The sequence below is a fragment of the Triticum aestivum genome, chromosome 5A (genome assembly GCF_018294505.1).
Source record: "Triticum aestivum cultivar Chinese Spring chromosome 5A, IWGSC CS RefSeq v2.1, whole genome shotgun sequence".
In the NCBI taxonomy this organism is placed as follows: Eukaryota; Viridiplantae; Streptophyta; class Magnoliopsida; order Poales; family Poaceae; genus Triticum; species Triticum aestivum.
The window spans coordinates 81,093,554-81,109,020 of NC_057806.1; the positions used below are offsets into that span (position 1 = coordinate 81,093,554).

At 45.0% G+C, this 15,467-nt stretch overlaps 1 protein-coding gene across 1 annotated transcript in view; it reads right to left on the reverse strand.

Moving 5' to 3' along the window:
• Positions 1-1,343, reverse strand: part of LOC123102407 (eukaryotic translation initiation factor 2 subunit gamma) — a 5,258-nt gene extending 3,915 nt beyond the window's left edge. The window contains exons 1-2 of the mRNA XM_044523759.1: positions 1,110-1,343; positions 702-815 (exon numbers count right to left, since the gene is read on the reverse strand). Coding sequence (XP_044379694.1) covers positions 702-807 — 106 coding nt within the window. The 5' untranslated portion in view covers positions 808-815; positions 1,110-1,343. The remainder of the gene's footprint in view (positions 1-701; positions 816-1,109) is intronic.
• Positions 1,344-15,467: the final 14,124 nt, after the last annotated feature.

Consider the following 15,467-nt stretch of genomic DNA (forward strand, 5'->3'; position numbering starts at 1 on the left):
CCTTTTTTTAGTGCCAAGTGAGGCGTTATGCCAACACCCAGCGCTTAAGCACGCCTAGGCGAGCGCCTAGGAACGCCTTTTTGAACTATGATAAAAACAAACAAGAGTAATTGATGGTTCACAAAACAAAACCACAAACAAAATCCACTAGTTGTACTAGGAAAGTTTGCTCCATCAAAGCACCCTGGCTTTAAGAGTTCCAATGGCATTTTCCAAAAATGGCATTTATTATTCTTAAATAAGTGAGACGTCATGTGCATCACTTAAGGCAATACATGATCCATCGCACTATCATAAAAAGAAATCATATTGCTTCCCCCCATGCAGTCACAAAAGGATTAAGCGCAACCAAAAAAACAACAGGTGAGGCTTCAGCATCGTGGTCAAGGCTTAAACAGGTGCATATACAGAGATAAGACAATGGTTGCAACATCTAAGTACCACAAAAAAAAAGAGCAACATCATGCAAATGAAACTCCACTGTGAAATATATACATAGACACAGTAATTTGGGAGGAAGGTAATATAATAGGCACCACCAGAGAATGTACAACAGTAAACAGCAAACATTCCACACATCATACTAATTACGGAGAACATAAGGGACAATCCACATAGCTTTGTACTGTTGAACGCCCGTAAATTCTCCATATTGATAATTACTGAACATCAAAACATTGCCAGAAGGACGGAATCAGTACCGATGTTGATCGTTGCTTGGCGCGAGATAACTTCAGGCGACAACGGGTGCAGCTTGGTGACATCAAGCTTGGTTAGGTCCTGCTCCATCAATCCTCGGCGCGCCATGATTGAAACTGAAAGAAACAAATGATACAAACAGTGTTATCACCCTGTGTCTCCGACTCGCGTTCACTGACCCAAAGACCAGTTGCAGGAAAACAACATATGCTGGCGCAGCTGCAGCAGTAAACTGATCCAAAAAGGACAACCACAATCTAGAATCTACCGAGTTCTCCACCATCCAACCTAAAACTCGACGGCCAACTTCACTTCTAGTCTGGACTTAGCCACGGAATCAGCGGCCTCCCGTATCCGACGGCGAGAGCGTGCAAGGAGGGATGGGATCTAGGGGAGGACGAGGGACTCGCCTTGGGTTGGAGGACCGTCGAGCTGGGTGTGCTTAACGCGACGAGGAGGGTCGCCGCGCACGTGGATGCGCTGCGCGCCGAGGGGGCGAGCGGGGAGGGCGCTAGGAAGCCGGTCGCCGGAGACGGGGGTGTCGCCGGTGGTGCTTGCGAGAGCGAGGACGCGGCGGCAGGGAGGCGGCGTCTGGGGGGAGGGGGGAGGGTTAAGGGTTCGTGTACAGGGGTGTGTTATTCTGTCGAGCCAAACAAAAATACGTTGTTTTGTCCAATTTCACGAGGAAGGCGGCCCATTCCAGTGTCCTCCTTTCTCGTAGCCTCCTTGAACTCCTGGAAAAAAAACCGAAAAGGCCCAAGGGCATATATTAAATATCCTTACAAACACACCCTTACATGAAAAAAAATCACCCCTAAAAAATAGGAAAATAGGAAAATCAAAATCTTAGAGATGTCGAACTCTTCTTCCTCCTGCATCCACCGATTAGTGCGTCATGAGAATAACTCGATGTCGTCTCTGGGCCTCCGCCTCGGCAAAGCAAACTTTTTGAAACCCCAGAGTTGGTATAAGAAGCGGTCGAAAAGTCATCAATGCAGACCAAAAGACGCCGGCAGCTGGGATCTACAAAGCAAATCGCTGCCTCGAAGGAAAAAACCCCAAAAAAGAGCTTGTAGAGACTCCAAAGACCACGAAAGTCGACCGAATCCAGGCGGATCAACCGAAAACCAAAACCGATCTAATACGGGAAGACCCGTCGGAGACACAACTCGACACGTCTCTCGTCGGTTGAAGACATACCAACGGAACAGGGATAGGACGAGTAGAACACTATTCCTACCCTCGGGCAACACCGCCACTCCGTCGCCCCAGACCTAACATGAAGAGTCCCTAAAGAAAACCTAGAAAAAATCACACACCCCGATGTATGACAGGTCTGAATTTGACGTCGAGATCGCTGTCGTACAGAACCGTGCACCAACACCCTCTTCTCCAACGATCTAGCCAGACCTGACCGTCGATGAAGATCTCTACATTGTATCCCTCCGGTCACGCCGGTTTCACCAACGTCGTCGTGCACTGCCTGACGAAGGCCTCCGCTCAAGCACACATCTCTGTGATGGTGTCCTAGACTAGAGGGTACTCACCATGTCATCTTCCAACTAGGAGGTTCGAGCCGAGGACCCCCGTGGTGGTTCATTAGCGAGCCACTTGGAACGGCCCATGACGCATATAAGGGAGATTTCACAAGTCTTGGTGCATAAGACGAGTACTCCTATTATCCTATGCCTCTTGTGTACTATATAAACTGAGGCTAGGTTAGTCAATAGATCATCCCATATTCAATAGATTCATTCACATACGATCTCGAGGTAGATCATCTTGTACTTTGTACCCCATACATGATTATGCATGGAGCTCAAGGGCTCAATGTTAACAATGCCCTCACGCGACCGTGCGGAATTTTCTGGACGTCGGATTTGTTTTGGCCACCACCGCCTCCTCGAGCATCGCTTTGGTGATTGCTTCAATAGAATTGTGCGGAATTGAGCCTACAACGACCTTGTAGTTCAACGGTTTTTGATGGAGAAATCTTCGGCAATCATCGATGTACTAGAGCCATGTCGAATTTGGGCGCAAATCCGCATGAGTTTGGGACGAACAGTCCAGCGAGCAGCTTAGACGTCCTTTGGAAAATCCAATAGTTCATCAGCTGCGGCATTCCTATCTCGACAACCCCTCAAAAATTCAGCTCGATCTGACTGTTCAAGCTCAAGGACGAGTCCAAGGAGTGCACCAATTTTGGGATCTGATTTCTGCATGAAAACGAATCCAACTCAAGTTCTTCTTTTTCATGAATGGGTTACCGGACATCTTTCTTGGAGGAACTTTTTTCTAAAGTATTGTTTCTTGTTCTCAAACATGTAGCCACAAAATTTGAGCCTATTTTGAGGTGATCTTCACCATCACGTCGGTGTCAAACGAACCTGACTTTGTTGCTCCACAGATGCCGACCTACACCAGCATCAACTGCATCATCACTCCATCAAGCTGACATCAACCACGTCGCATGTCCACCTACAGGTTAGCCGACCAGGAGTTCCACGTCGTCAAGATGACATCATCACCCCATGGATTGAGTGGGTCAGGCGCGCCGTCACTTCATCAAGCTAGTATTGACCATGTCACAAATTTTGACATGCGTCGACATCACCCCATTGTCACCTCATCGAGCCAACATCCACCTCGTTGGCTTACTCCGGCACGTCGGCATGCGTGGGGGCTCTTACGTCACCTTACCGACCTGCTCCATCACCTTGGCTAGACCGGGCGCTTCACCATCGCTTGATCAACTGGTGCGTGTCGGTCCTAAACAAACGGTTTTTAACCACTTTCCGCGATGGCATATGAAACTGTCGCTAAGTGAGTGTGTGCGATACGGTGTCCTTCCCACACGACCCATAAATCATCGGGGATAGGCCCTCCTGGGACCCAGGCTGGGGCCATGTGCGATCGGGCGAGGCATCGAAACTCAATCATTTCCGTAGGTATGTACATCCCACACGATGAATCCCAGAAATCATTTCCGTAGGTATGTACATCCCACACGGTGAATCCCAAAAATCATTTCCGTAGGTATGTACATCCCACACGGTGAATCCCAAAAATCATTTCCGTAGGTATGTACATCCCACACGGTGAATCCCAGAAATCATTCCCGTAGGTATGTACATCCCACACAGTCAATCCAAGGAATACGTTTCCATTCTTATGTACATCCCATACAGTCAATCCAGGGGAAACATTTTCGTTCGTACATACATCCCACACAGTTTTATGTGTAGGCTCGTGTCTGAAAGGTGTAACTATCACACACGGTCTACCTTGATTAATTGTTTGCTTTTATCAACTATATCACACATAAATTGATGAAGAAAACTGTGTGGCATTGGGCTATCCATCGCAAGCGCTTTTACTGCTAGAACCGTTTTCAAAGATCCATGACACATTTAGCAGTTTATTAGTTTACAATTAATAATTCCAGTATTACACGAATTCACATTTCATATCGAACAGTTGTTTGCCAATTTCATATCAGGCACATAAATATATCATAACATCATAGTACGGTAGCTACATGAAAACAGCACAGTACAACATATAGCTAGTTCAACTTCATACGAACAATATATTCATTTCCCTAATGGAGATCATCCAAGCTCGTCTTATCCACCTCTACTTTCAGTTCAGTAAGAACCCTTTTTCACGGGCTAACTGGGAAAGTGCCTCCTCCTTCGCCAACACCATCTTGGCAAAGTCTGATTTAAAAAACTCTGAGCTCATTCTCCACCTTCAACTTTTTATCCCGTGTCTTGAAATATGCTTCAGCGTTGACAAGACTTTGGCCCTGTTTGGTTTGACTGTGGATTTCTAAAAGCAGCTGTGAAAAATCTGTTGTGGAAAAATAGCTGTGGAAAATCTGATGTAAAAAAGATGTAGGTCATTTGGCAAACCAGCTGATACAGCTTTTTCAGATTTTGGCCCGCAGCGGAATCAGATTTTGGAAAGCACGTCCTGGGCTACTTCCGCTTTTGGTTCAGATTTTGACAGCGGATTTCTGGAATCGGATTCTGCTGGGTTCGTCCTTTGTTTCAGATCCTGCTACGTGGTAGCGGAATCCGTCGATAAAAGTTGAACCAAACAGGGCCTTTCTCTAAGACTACGTGTGTTCTCTTCCTCATACATGCTCCAAAGCTTCGTGATACGTCCATTTTGCATCATGCTTTTATATCAATATTTATTGCATTATGGACTGTTATTACTTATTACACATAATGTCACAATACTTATGCCTATTTTCTCTTATTTTACAAGGTTTACATCAAGAGGGAGAATGCCGGCAGCTGGAATTCTGGGCTGGAAAAGGAAGGAGCAAATATTAGAGACCTATTCTGCACAACTCCAAAAGTCCTGAAACTTCACAGGAGCATGTTTTGGAATATATAAAAAATGCTGGCAAAAGAATTAACCAGAGGGGGCCCACACCCTAGCCATGAGGGTGGGGGCGCGCCCTACCCCCCTGGGCGCGCCCCCTGTCTCGTGGGCCCCCTGGTAGGCCTCTGGTGCCCATCTTCTGCTATATGAAGTCTTTCGTCCGAGAAAAAATCATAAGCAAGCTCGCGGGACGAAACTCCGCCGCCACGAGGCGGAACCTTGGCGGAACCAATCTAGGGCTCCGGCAGAGCTGTTCTGCCGGGGAAACATCCCTCCGGGAGGGGGAAATCATCACCATCGTCATCACCATCGATCCTCTCATCGGGAGGGGGTCAATCTCCATCAACACCTTCACCATTACCATCTCATCTCAAACCCTAGTTCATCTCTTGCATCCAATCTTTGTCTCAAAACCTCAGATTGGTACATGTGGGTTACTAGTAGTGTTGATTACTCCTTGTAGTTGATGCTAGTTGGTTTATTCAGTGGAAGATCATATGTTCATATCCTTTATGTGTATTAATACCCCTCTGATTATGAACATGGATATGATTTGTGAGTAGTTACGTTTGTTCCCGAGGACATGGGAGAAGTCTTGCTATAAGTAGTCATGTGAATTTGGTATTCGTTCGATATTTTGATGAGATGTATGTCGTCTCTCCTCTAGTGGTGTCATGTGAACGTCGACTACATGACACTTCACCATTGTTTGGGCCTAGGGGAAGGCATTGGGAAGTCATAAGTAGATGATGGGTTGCTAGAGTGACAGAAGCTTAAACCCTAGTTTATGAGTTGCTTCGTAAGGGGTTGATTTGGATCCATATGTTTCATTGTATGGTTAGGTTTACCTTAATACTTCTTTTGTAGTTGCGGATGCTTGCAAGAGGGGTTAATCATAAGTGGGATGCTTGTCCAAGGAAGGGCAGTACCCAAGCACCGGTCCACCCACATATCAAATTATTAAAGTACCGAACGTGAATCATATGAACGTGATGAAAACTAGCTTGATGATAATTCACATGTGTCCTCGGGAGCGTTTTCCTTTATATAAGAGTTTATCCAGGCTTATCCTTTGCTACAAAAAGGATTGGGGCATCTTACTGCACCTTATTTACTTTTATTACTTGTTACCCGTTACAAATTACCTTATCACAAAACTATCTGTTACCGATAATTTTAGTGCTTGCAGAGAATACCTTACTAAAAATTGTTTATCATTTCCTTCTGCTCCTTGTTGGGTTCGACACTTGTACTTATCGAAAGAACTACGATAGACCCCCTATACTTGTGGGTCATCAAGACTCTTTTCTGGCACCGTTGCCGGGGAGTGAAGCATATTTGGCAGGTGGAATTTGGTAAGGAAAAATTTATACAGTGTGCTGAAATTTACTGTCGCTTGTTACTATGGAACATAATCCTTTGAGGGGCTTGTTCGGGGTATCTTCACCCCGACCAGTAGAGCAAAGAGTTGCTCCTCAACCTACTGAACCTACTGAAAATGTTTACTTTGAAATTCCTTCTGGTATGATAGAGAAACTGCTAGCTAATACTTTCACAAGTGATGGAACATTACATCCCGATTTGCAGCTAATCTATGTGGATGAAGTTTGTGGATTATTTAAGCTTGCAGGTATGCCCGAGGATGTTATCAAGAAGAAGGTATTCCCTTTATCTTTGAAGGGAAAGTCATTGACATGGTTTAGGCTATGTGATGATATGGGATCATGGAACTACAACCGATTGAAATTGGAATTTCATCAGAAGTTTTATCCTATTGTGGCGACCCGGCCCGAATGGATCAAGTCTACTGTGCTCCGGTGTCATCCCTGGATCAGTAATGCTGACACCACATAGTACACCGAAGGATTTATAGCAGAGTGGCAATCACACACTTATTACATCGTTGTCTCAAAGAGAACTTATTACAATAAATATGGCTTAAGGCCATCTAATAACGATAACAGCGGAAGACTCGGAAGATAAATGGGTCCATCAACTCCAACGGCATCACTGAGTATAGAACCACGACCTAAAAGCACCTTACTCGTCGTCTAAAAAGTCTGCAACATGAAAGTTGCAGCCCGAAAACGGGTCAGCACATGGAATATGCTGGCAAAGTAACACATAGAGAGTAATGGAATGAAACAGCTATACTACATGCATATATGGCTGGTGGAAAGCTCTACGGTTACAGTTTTGCGTAAAGCCAGTTTTTCCCTACTGCAAAGGAATAAATTTATTTAACTATCATGGTAGTTGTTAAACATCGAGAATGGTTGACAGCATTCCGATCCCAATTAAGTGAACAGTTAAAACCCAACAAGATTAATTAGAAGTAACATGTTGAGATTCACATGATATTCAAGTACTAGATACTCAAGTTGTCCATAACCGGGGACACGGCTAATCATGATTAGTTTGTACACTCTGCAGAGGTTTGCGCACTTTTCCCCACATGACTCGATCGCCTCCGTTTGTTTTCTCGCACTACATGGTGTTTGAGAAACGGATGACCGAGACATAGTCTTTCAGAAGCGCTAGCACCTTACATGTGGGGTAGACCGTACCACCTACAACCCCTACATCTGCTAGTCCACCCCGTAAGAGTTCGCACAACTTAGTCAACTATGCCAGAGCCCATAGTAGCATGTGGCTGCACACGGAAGTTTCTAGCATAAATTATCTTATGATCCCTTTGAGCCTGGGTGGCAGTCCAAAATAAAACAGGCAAGTCCTGATAGACATCAGGTGCCTCAATCCACCCAGATGTGTGTTTAAGTGGCCACCTTAGATAAACCATTAAAATTAATAAACTCACATCTGTCATGGATATCACTCACCCAATCCACGTCTACTAGCATAGCATGGCATAATAAGCAAACGTAGAAGTAACTCCCAAAGGTTTCATAATAAACAGGTAATAGGTACTACCTCATCTACTTCTCATCCCACAGTTTAATTAGATCCTAATCATGCAATGTGAGAGGATTGATCTAATGCAATAAAACTGGGTTGTAGAAAAGGTATGATCAAAGTGTTACTTGCCTTGCTGATGATCCGCGAGACCTAGGGTTTCGAAGTAACAGGCGGCGCAATCCGGGTGATCTATCGCAGACAAACAACAAGCACACAATAAGTACTCATCTAATGCACAGGTAAAACTCGAACAAGAGAACGAACCAGAAAGTTCAACTTAAGAACTCCGGTTGCAAAGAAAGAACGAACCGAACAAAGAAACAGAAAACAAACGGCGGAAGAAAACAACTCGGTTCTAGCAAGTTGGAACTAGGTCAAATTTTACCGGGGCAAAAACTTGTTTAAGTTGATTAGACGGAGCAGCGGTTTCAAAACGAAACTCCAGGCGCTTGAATCACCTGATTCCAATAAACGAGCGAGAAGAAAGACTAGAATGAAGATCGGATCTGAGATCACGATCGCGGAATAAATCTGACGAAAAGAAAGAAAAAAAGAACGACTAAACGAACGGGCGTCGTTAACCGGGGAATAATCGGTGATCACGTTCGTTGAGACGAACGGTCCGAAAGAAGAACGAAAACCGATCTAGGGTTTTCGGAAAAGAAAACCGAAATAAAGAACGAAAGAAAACTGGAACGGTTAAGAAAGAACCGGAATGGTTTAGAAGAAAAACTGAACCGAGGGAAGAAAAAGAGACGCGGCGCGGGACAACCTCGGCGAGGCTCCAGCGAACGGCGATGACGGTGGCTATAGGGCGGCGGCGGCGGCGGCTATAGGGCGGCGACGGGTGAGGGGCCCGGGGTGGGGCGAGGCTAAGGAGGAGAGGGGCTTGGGATTGATGTGAGGAGAGGGGGGGTTTGGGGTGTATTTATATAGGTGGGGGGGATTACTTGGGGTAGGGGGCAAGCAAAAGAGGGAAAACAAAACAAGGAAAGGAGGGGGCTAACCGGCCTAGAGTCCCTCTGGGACTCGGCCTAGAGCGAGGGAGGCGGCGGCCTGGCGCTGCGCCTGGCGCGCGCGCTGGCTGGGGAGGCTGCCGGCTGGCTGGGCCTTTGGCCCGGCGGGCCTTGGTCCCCTTTTTTTTAATTGGATTCGCGCGCAGAAAAACAAAAGAAAACTAAACTAAACGAACTCCAAAATTACTAAAGTAAATTTTCCCCGACTCCTAAAAATGAGTCGAACAAAATGAACTTTACTCCGGACCTAGATTGCAATTTTTGAAAACGCACATTTTTCCCTATCCAAAAAAAAGCAACAAAACTCCGGCAAAACCATAATTTGATTTATTCATTAAATCTTCATTTTTCCTAACTTTGGGAAAGTCATATTATTCCCTCTCTCATTTTTTTGATATTGGAAAAATAATTGAAGATGAAATAAATAAATCAAATGATCCTCTTTTCAAAATTTGAGAAAACTCTCAAATATGAAAATAACGAAATCTCCAACTCTCTCCGAGGGTCCTTGAGTTGCGTGAAATTTCTAGGATCGACCAAAATGCAAGAAAAATATGATATGCGTGATGATCTAATGTATAACATTCCAAATTGAAAATTTGGGATGTTACAAACCTACCCCCTTAAGATGAATCTCGCCCTCGAGATTCGGGTTGGCTAGAAAATAGGTGAGGGTGGTCCTTGAGAAAATCTTCTTCTCTTTCCCAGGTGGCTTCATCCTCTGAGTGGTGGTTCCACTGAACTTTGCAAAACTTGATAACCTTGCTGCAGGTAACTCTGCTGGCATAATCGAGAATCTTGACTGGCTTCTCCTCATACGTTAAGTCGTCCTTCAACTGAATCGCTTCGAGTGGCACGGTATCTCTTAGCGGTACCTCCGCCATCTCGGCATGACATTTCTTCAGCTGAGAAACATGGAATACATCATGAACTCCTGACAGTCCCTCTGGTAATTCCAACCTATAAGCGACTTCTCCCATACGTTGCAAGATCTTGTACGGTCCAACGAAACGCGGTGCTAACTTTCCCTTAACTCCAAAGCGCTTAACTCCTCGATGTGGGGATACTCGAAGGTAAACTCTGTCTCCGGTTTCGTAAACTGTCTCCTTGCGTTTTGAATCTGCGTAGCTCTTCTGCCTGGACTGGGCTACCTTGAGCCTATCGCGAATCAACTTAACTTTCCGTTCAGACTCCTTAATCAAATCTGGTCCAAAGAATTGACGATCTCCAACTTCGTCCCATGACAACGGTGTCCTGCACCTCCTTCCGTATAAAGCTTCGAAAGGTGCCATCTTCAAACTGGTTTGGTAACTATTGTTATAAGAAAACTCCGCATACGGCAAGTTATCGTCCCAGCTAGATCCATAATCTAGTGCACAAGCTCTCAGCATATCTTCCAAAATCTGATTGACTCTCTCGGTCTGTCCATCTGTCTGTGGGTGAAAAGCTGTGCTGAACTCTAGTCTGGTTCCCAAAGTTTCATGCAACTGATTCCAAAACTTTGAGGTAAACTGGGTTCCTCTATCTGATACGATACTTCTCGGAACTCCATGCAAACAAATGATCCTAGTCATGTATATCTTTGCCAACTTAGCACTGGTGTAAGTGGTCTTAACTGGAATAAAATGTGCTACCTTTGTCAAACGATCAACTACTACCCATATCGAGTCATAGCCTGCTTTCGTCCTGGGTAGTCCTGTGATAAAATCCATGCCTATCTTATCCCACTTCCATTCGGGTATCGGCAATGGTTGTAACAATCCTGCTGGCTTCTGATGCTCTGCCTTCACTCTCTGACATACGTCACAAACTGCTACATATGCTGCAATATCCTTCTTCATTCCGGTCCACCAGAATGTTCCCTTCAAATCCAAATACATCTTGGTATTCCCTGGGTGAATCGAATACGGTGAATCATGTGCCTCTTGCAAAATCAACTTCCTGATCTCCGGGTCATTGGGCACATAAACACGGTCTTCAAACCATAAGGTATCGTGCTCATCCTCACGAAATCCCTTTGCTTTTCCTTCGCTCAATTTCTCTTTTATAGCAGCAATCTCCTTGTCAGATTTCTGAGCTTCTCTGACCTTATCCATCAATGCTGACTGAATCTCCAATGCTGCTACAATGCCTCTCGGAACTATTTCCAAACATAGCTCACGAAGGTTTTCTGCTAACTCCTTGGGTATTTTCCCCGTCATTAGAGTTTTGACATGGCTCTTACGGCTCAATGCGTCAGCTACTACATTAGCTTTTCCGGGATGGTAATGCAATCTCATGTCATAATCCTTGATGAGCTCCAACCATCTCCTTTGTCTGAGGTTCAATTCCTTTTGCGTGAAAATGTACTTCAAACTCTTGTGATTCGTGTACACCTCACAATGATTTCCAATGAGGAAATGTCTCCAAGTTTTCAATGCATGCACTACAGCTGCTAACTCTAAATCATGCGTGGCATAATTCAACTCATGAGGCTTCAATTGCCGTGAAGCATACGAAACAACTCTCCCTTCCTGCATAAGCACTGCTCCAAGTCCTCGACGTGAAGCATCGCAATACACCTCATAATCCTTGGTCTGATCTGGCAAAATCAATACTGGTGAGGTGACCAAACGTTTCTTCAACTCCTGGAAACTAGCCTCACATTCCTCAGTCCAATTAAACTTAGTATCCTTCTTCAACAATTCATTCATAGGCTTTGCAATCTTTGAAAAGTTCTCAATGAACCTCCGGTAGTATCCTGCGAGTCCAAGAAAACTCCGGATCTCTCCAACTGTCGTTGGCGCTTCCCATTCGGTTACGGTCTCAACCTTTGTGGGGTCAACTGCTATACCTTCTCCGGATATAACGTGTCCGAGGAATCCAACTTCCTTCAACCAAAACTCACATTTGCTGAATTTGGCGTATAACTGATGTTCCCTTAGTTTCTCCAAAACCAAACGCAAATGTTCCTTATGCTCCTCTTCATTCTTTGAATAAATCAGGATGTCATCAATGAACACTACGACGAACTTATCCAAAAACTCCATAAACACTTTGTTCATCAGGTTCATAAAATAGGCAGGTGCATTAGTCAATCCAAATGACATAACGGTATACTCATACAGTCCATATCTCATGGTGAATGCTGTCTTAGGTATGTCCTGCTCCCGAATCTTCAATTGATGGTACCCTGATCGCAAATCGATCTTGGAAAACACTTTAGCTCCTTGCAACCGATCAAACAGATCGTTGATCATTGGCAGTGGGTACTTATTCTTGATGGTTACTTCATTCAATCACCGATAATCTACAACCATCCTTAATGATCCATCCTTCTTTTCCACTAGAAGTACGGGTGATCCCCAAGGCGAAGAACTTTTTTCGAATCTAACCTTTATCCAATAACTCCTTAATCTGATTCTTAATTTCCACCAAATCCTTTGCTGGCATCCGGTACGGTCGCTTCGATATTGGGCCTGTACCTGGCAATAACTCAATCAAAAACTCAATGTCTCTATCCGGTGGCATGCCTGGTAATTCCTCAGGAAATACATCAGGAAAATCCTTTACCACTGGTACTTCTTCTTGCACAACTCCTGTTAGGCAGTTTACTTGTGTCCTATTTGGCACATGCCGGGATACATACTTGATCCTTCTTCCTTCTGGTGTGGTAAGCAAAATTGACTTACTAGCGCAATACTATTAGGTCTAATATCACATCCAATCCTTGAGATTCCAATACTATTAGGTCTGAGGGGAACACATAGTTACCAATCCTTAATGGTAACCGATCACACCATCGTCTAGCCATAAACTCCGCTCCTGGTGAGCTTACTAACATGGGTGACCTAAGGGCTTGGGTTGGCAGGTTATATTTATTCACAAATCCCCTTGATATGTATGAATGCGATGCGCCAGTGTCAAAAAGAACAAGTGCGGTAAATGACTTAACCAAAAACTTACCGATTACTACATCAGGCTGATCTTCAACCTCCTCCACATTAACGTGGTTCACCTATCCCCTATTGAAAGGGTTCAGCTTTTTCCCAGAGCTTCCATTGCCATTTCCATTCTGGCCTTCAAGACATTCATTGGCATAATGTCCGGTCTTGGAACACTTGAAACAGGTGACTTGACTCAGATCTCTCTTGGTTGGGGTCAATGGGGTGGTCCGGTTCTGGCCATTGCTTCCTCCATTCCCATTACCATTCTTGTGGCCATTATGGTTGTGCGAGCTACCTCCTCCATGGGTGTGCTGAAACTGAAATCCCGGTTTAGGGGCAAAACGGGGCTTCTGCTGGGCTCCAGAGTTATACTTCCCTGTCCATACTTCCTCTTACGGTTCTCAATCTGCTGTTGCTTCCCTTCAATCATGATGGCACGATCTACCAACTCCTGGTAGTTGTTGAAACTTGCTACCATCAATTTCATGCTTAGTTCATCATTCAGTCCTTCCAGAAACTTCTCCTGCTTAGCTGCATCCGTAGCAACGTCATCTGGGGCATAACGTGCTAACTTGCTGAAATCGTCAACGTACTGGCCAACCGTCCTTCCTCCTTGGCGTAAGTTGCGAAACTCACGCTTCTTCATGGCCATAGCTCCTGCTGAAACATGGGCAGTGCGGAAAGCTTGCTGAAACTGATCCCATGTGACAGTGTCAACTGGGTAAGTGGCTGTGAAATTCTCCCACCATGCTGCCGCGGGTCCGTCAAGCTGGTGAGCGGCAAACTTCACTTTCTCACCATCCGTGCATCCTGCAGTGGTCAACTCCCTTCCTATCTTGCGGAGCCAATCGTCTGCTACTATTGGCTCGGTGCTACTGGAAAACACCGGCGGATTCAGCCTAAGGAAACGGGCTAAGTGGTCAACAGGTGGTGGTGGGTTGTTGTTGTTGTTCTGTTGGTTTTGGACTAACATCTGCATCAATTGATTCTGCTGCTGGATCAACTGAGTGAGCTCCGGTGGAAATCCATTGTCACGTCTCGGAGGCATCTGAGGGTTTAGAAAAGACGAGAATTAAGAATAGAGTGAGGTCTAAAGGGAAAACACTACCCCAATGCACATGAGCAAATGCACACAAAATCACTTCATTCAATCAAACAAGGGCTTACAAACGATCTAAAACTATCGCAAAAGTGCTCGACTATAATGTTTACATGGGGAATACTACTACTATCTGGTGGTCATCTAGAAATTTGAACCGGTGGAAGACTCCATGATATCTGCTCCAGCTTCGTCTTCAAAGTCGGGTTCACTTGGATCCGAATCGGTGTCGTCGATGATGATGTAGTTGTCCGGACATGTGACGTACATGTCTTCTTTCCTGGATGCTAACTTCCCCTTGAGTTCTTCAATCTCCTTCTTAAGATCGCCATTGTGTCTCGCTAGAGCTACGATCTCGTCCATGTAGTCCTTGCGTGTAGACTTCAGTTCTCCTTCTAGCTCGATGATCCTTGCCTTCGCATTCTTCAACTCTATCATATCATTGCACATCTGGTTCTCGTGGCGTCGAATGTGCTAGTTTAACTCCTGGATGAAAGATGCAATAGATCTATCCTTCTTGGTGCTGACTAACTCCCATTGTTCGTCTCGGCGTCCGCAAATCTGGTAGATAGTGTCCTTGAGGTCTTCTTGATAAACTTCTCCAATGCGTCCTATGGTGATATGAGCTGCCATGCTCTTTCCCAGACTCCAGGTTGGTGCATTGAAAACACTATCTATAGGCTTCGTGATTGGCGCGAATGTTCTTCCCGGAACGTGAGCTTGAATCTTCCAGCGCTCCTCTTCAGGCAGAGTGGCGTTGAAGGTTCCCGTGAAGCTTGGTAATCCAATGTTCAGGTACTTGGTGACTTCCTTCAGGTGAAATCCAAAAGGTGTGCCTTCATCCGGTTGAGCGTACTTAATCTTCGCGTTCGTCATCCTAAAAGAGTAGAAAAGATGAGGAGTTAGAAATGAGAAGAGAATGGTGATCTATGGCTTTAACTTAGTGGTCGTGTCCTACAGTCAGCGTGTGCTCTGATACCATCTCTGTGGCGACCCGACCCGAATGGATCAAGTCTACTGTGCTCCGGTGTCATCCCTGGATCAGTAATGCTGACACCACACAGTACATCGAAGGATTTATAGCAGAGTGGCAATCACACACTTATTACATCGTTGTCTCAAAGAGAACTTATTACAATAAATATGGCTTAAGGCCATCTAATAACGATAACAGCGGAAGACTCGGAAGATAAATGGGTCCATCAACTCCAACGGCATCACTGAGTATAGAACCACGACCTAAAAGCACCTTACTCGTCGTCTGAAAAGTCTGCAACATGAAAGTTGCAGCCCGAAAACGGGTCAGCACATGGAATATGCTGGCAAAGTAACACATAGAGAGTAATGGAATGAAACAGCTATACTACATGCATATATGGCTGGTGGAAAGCTCTATGGTTATAGATTTTGCGTAAA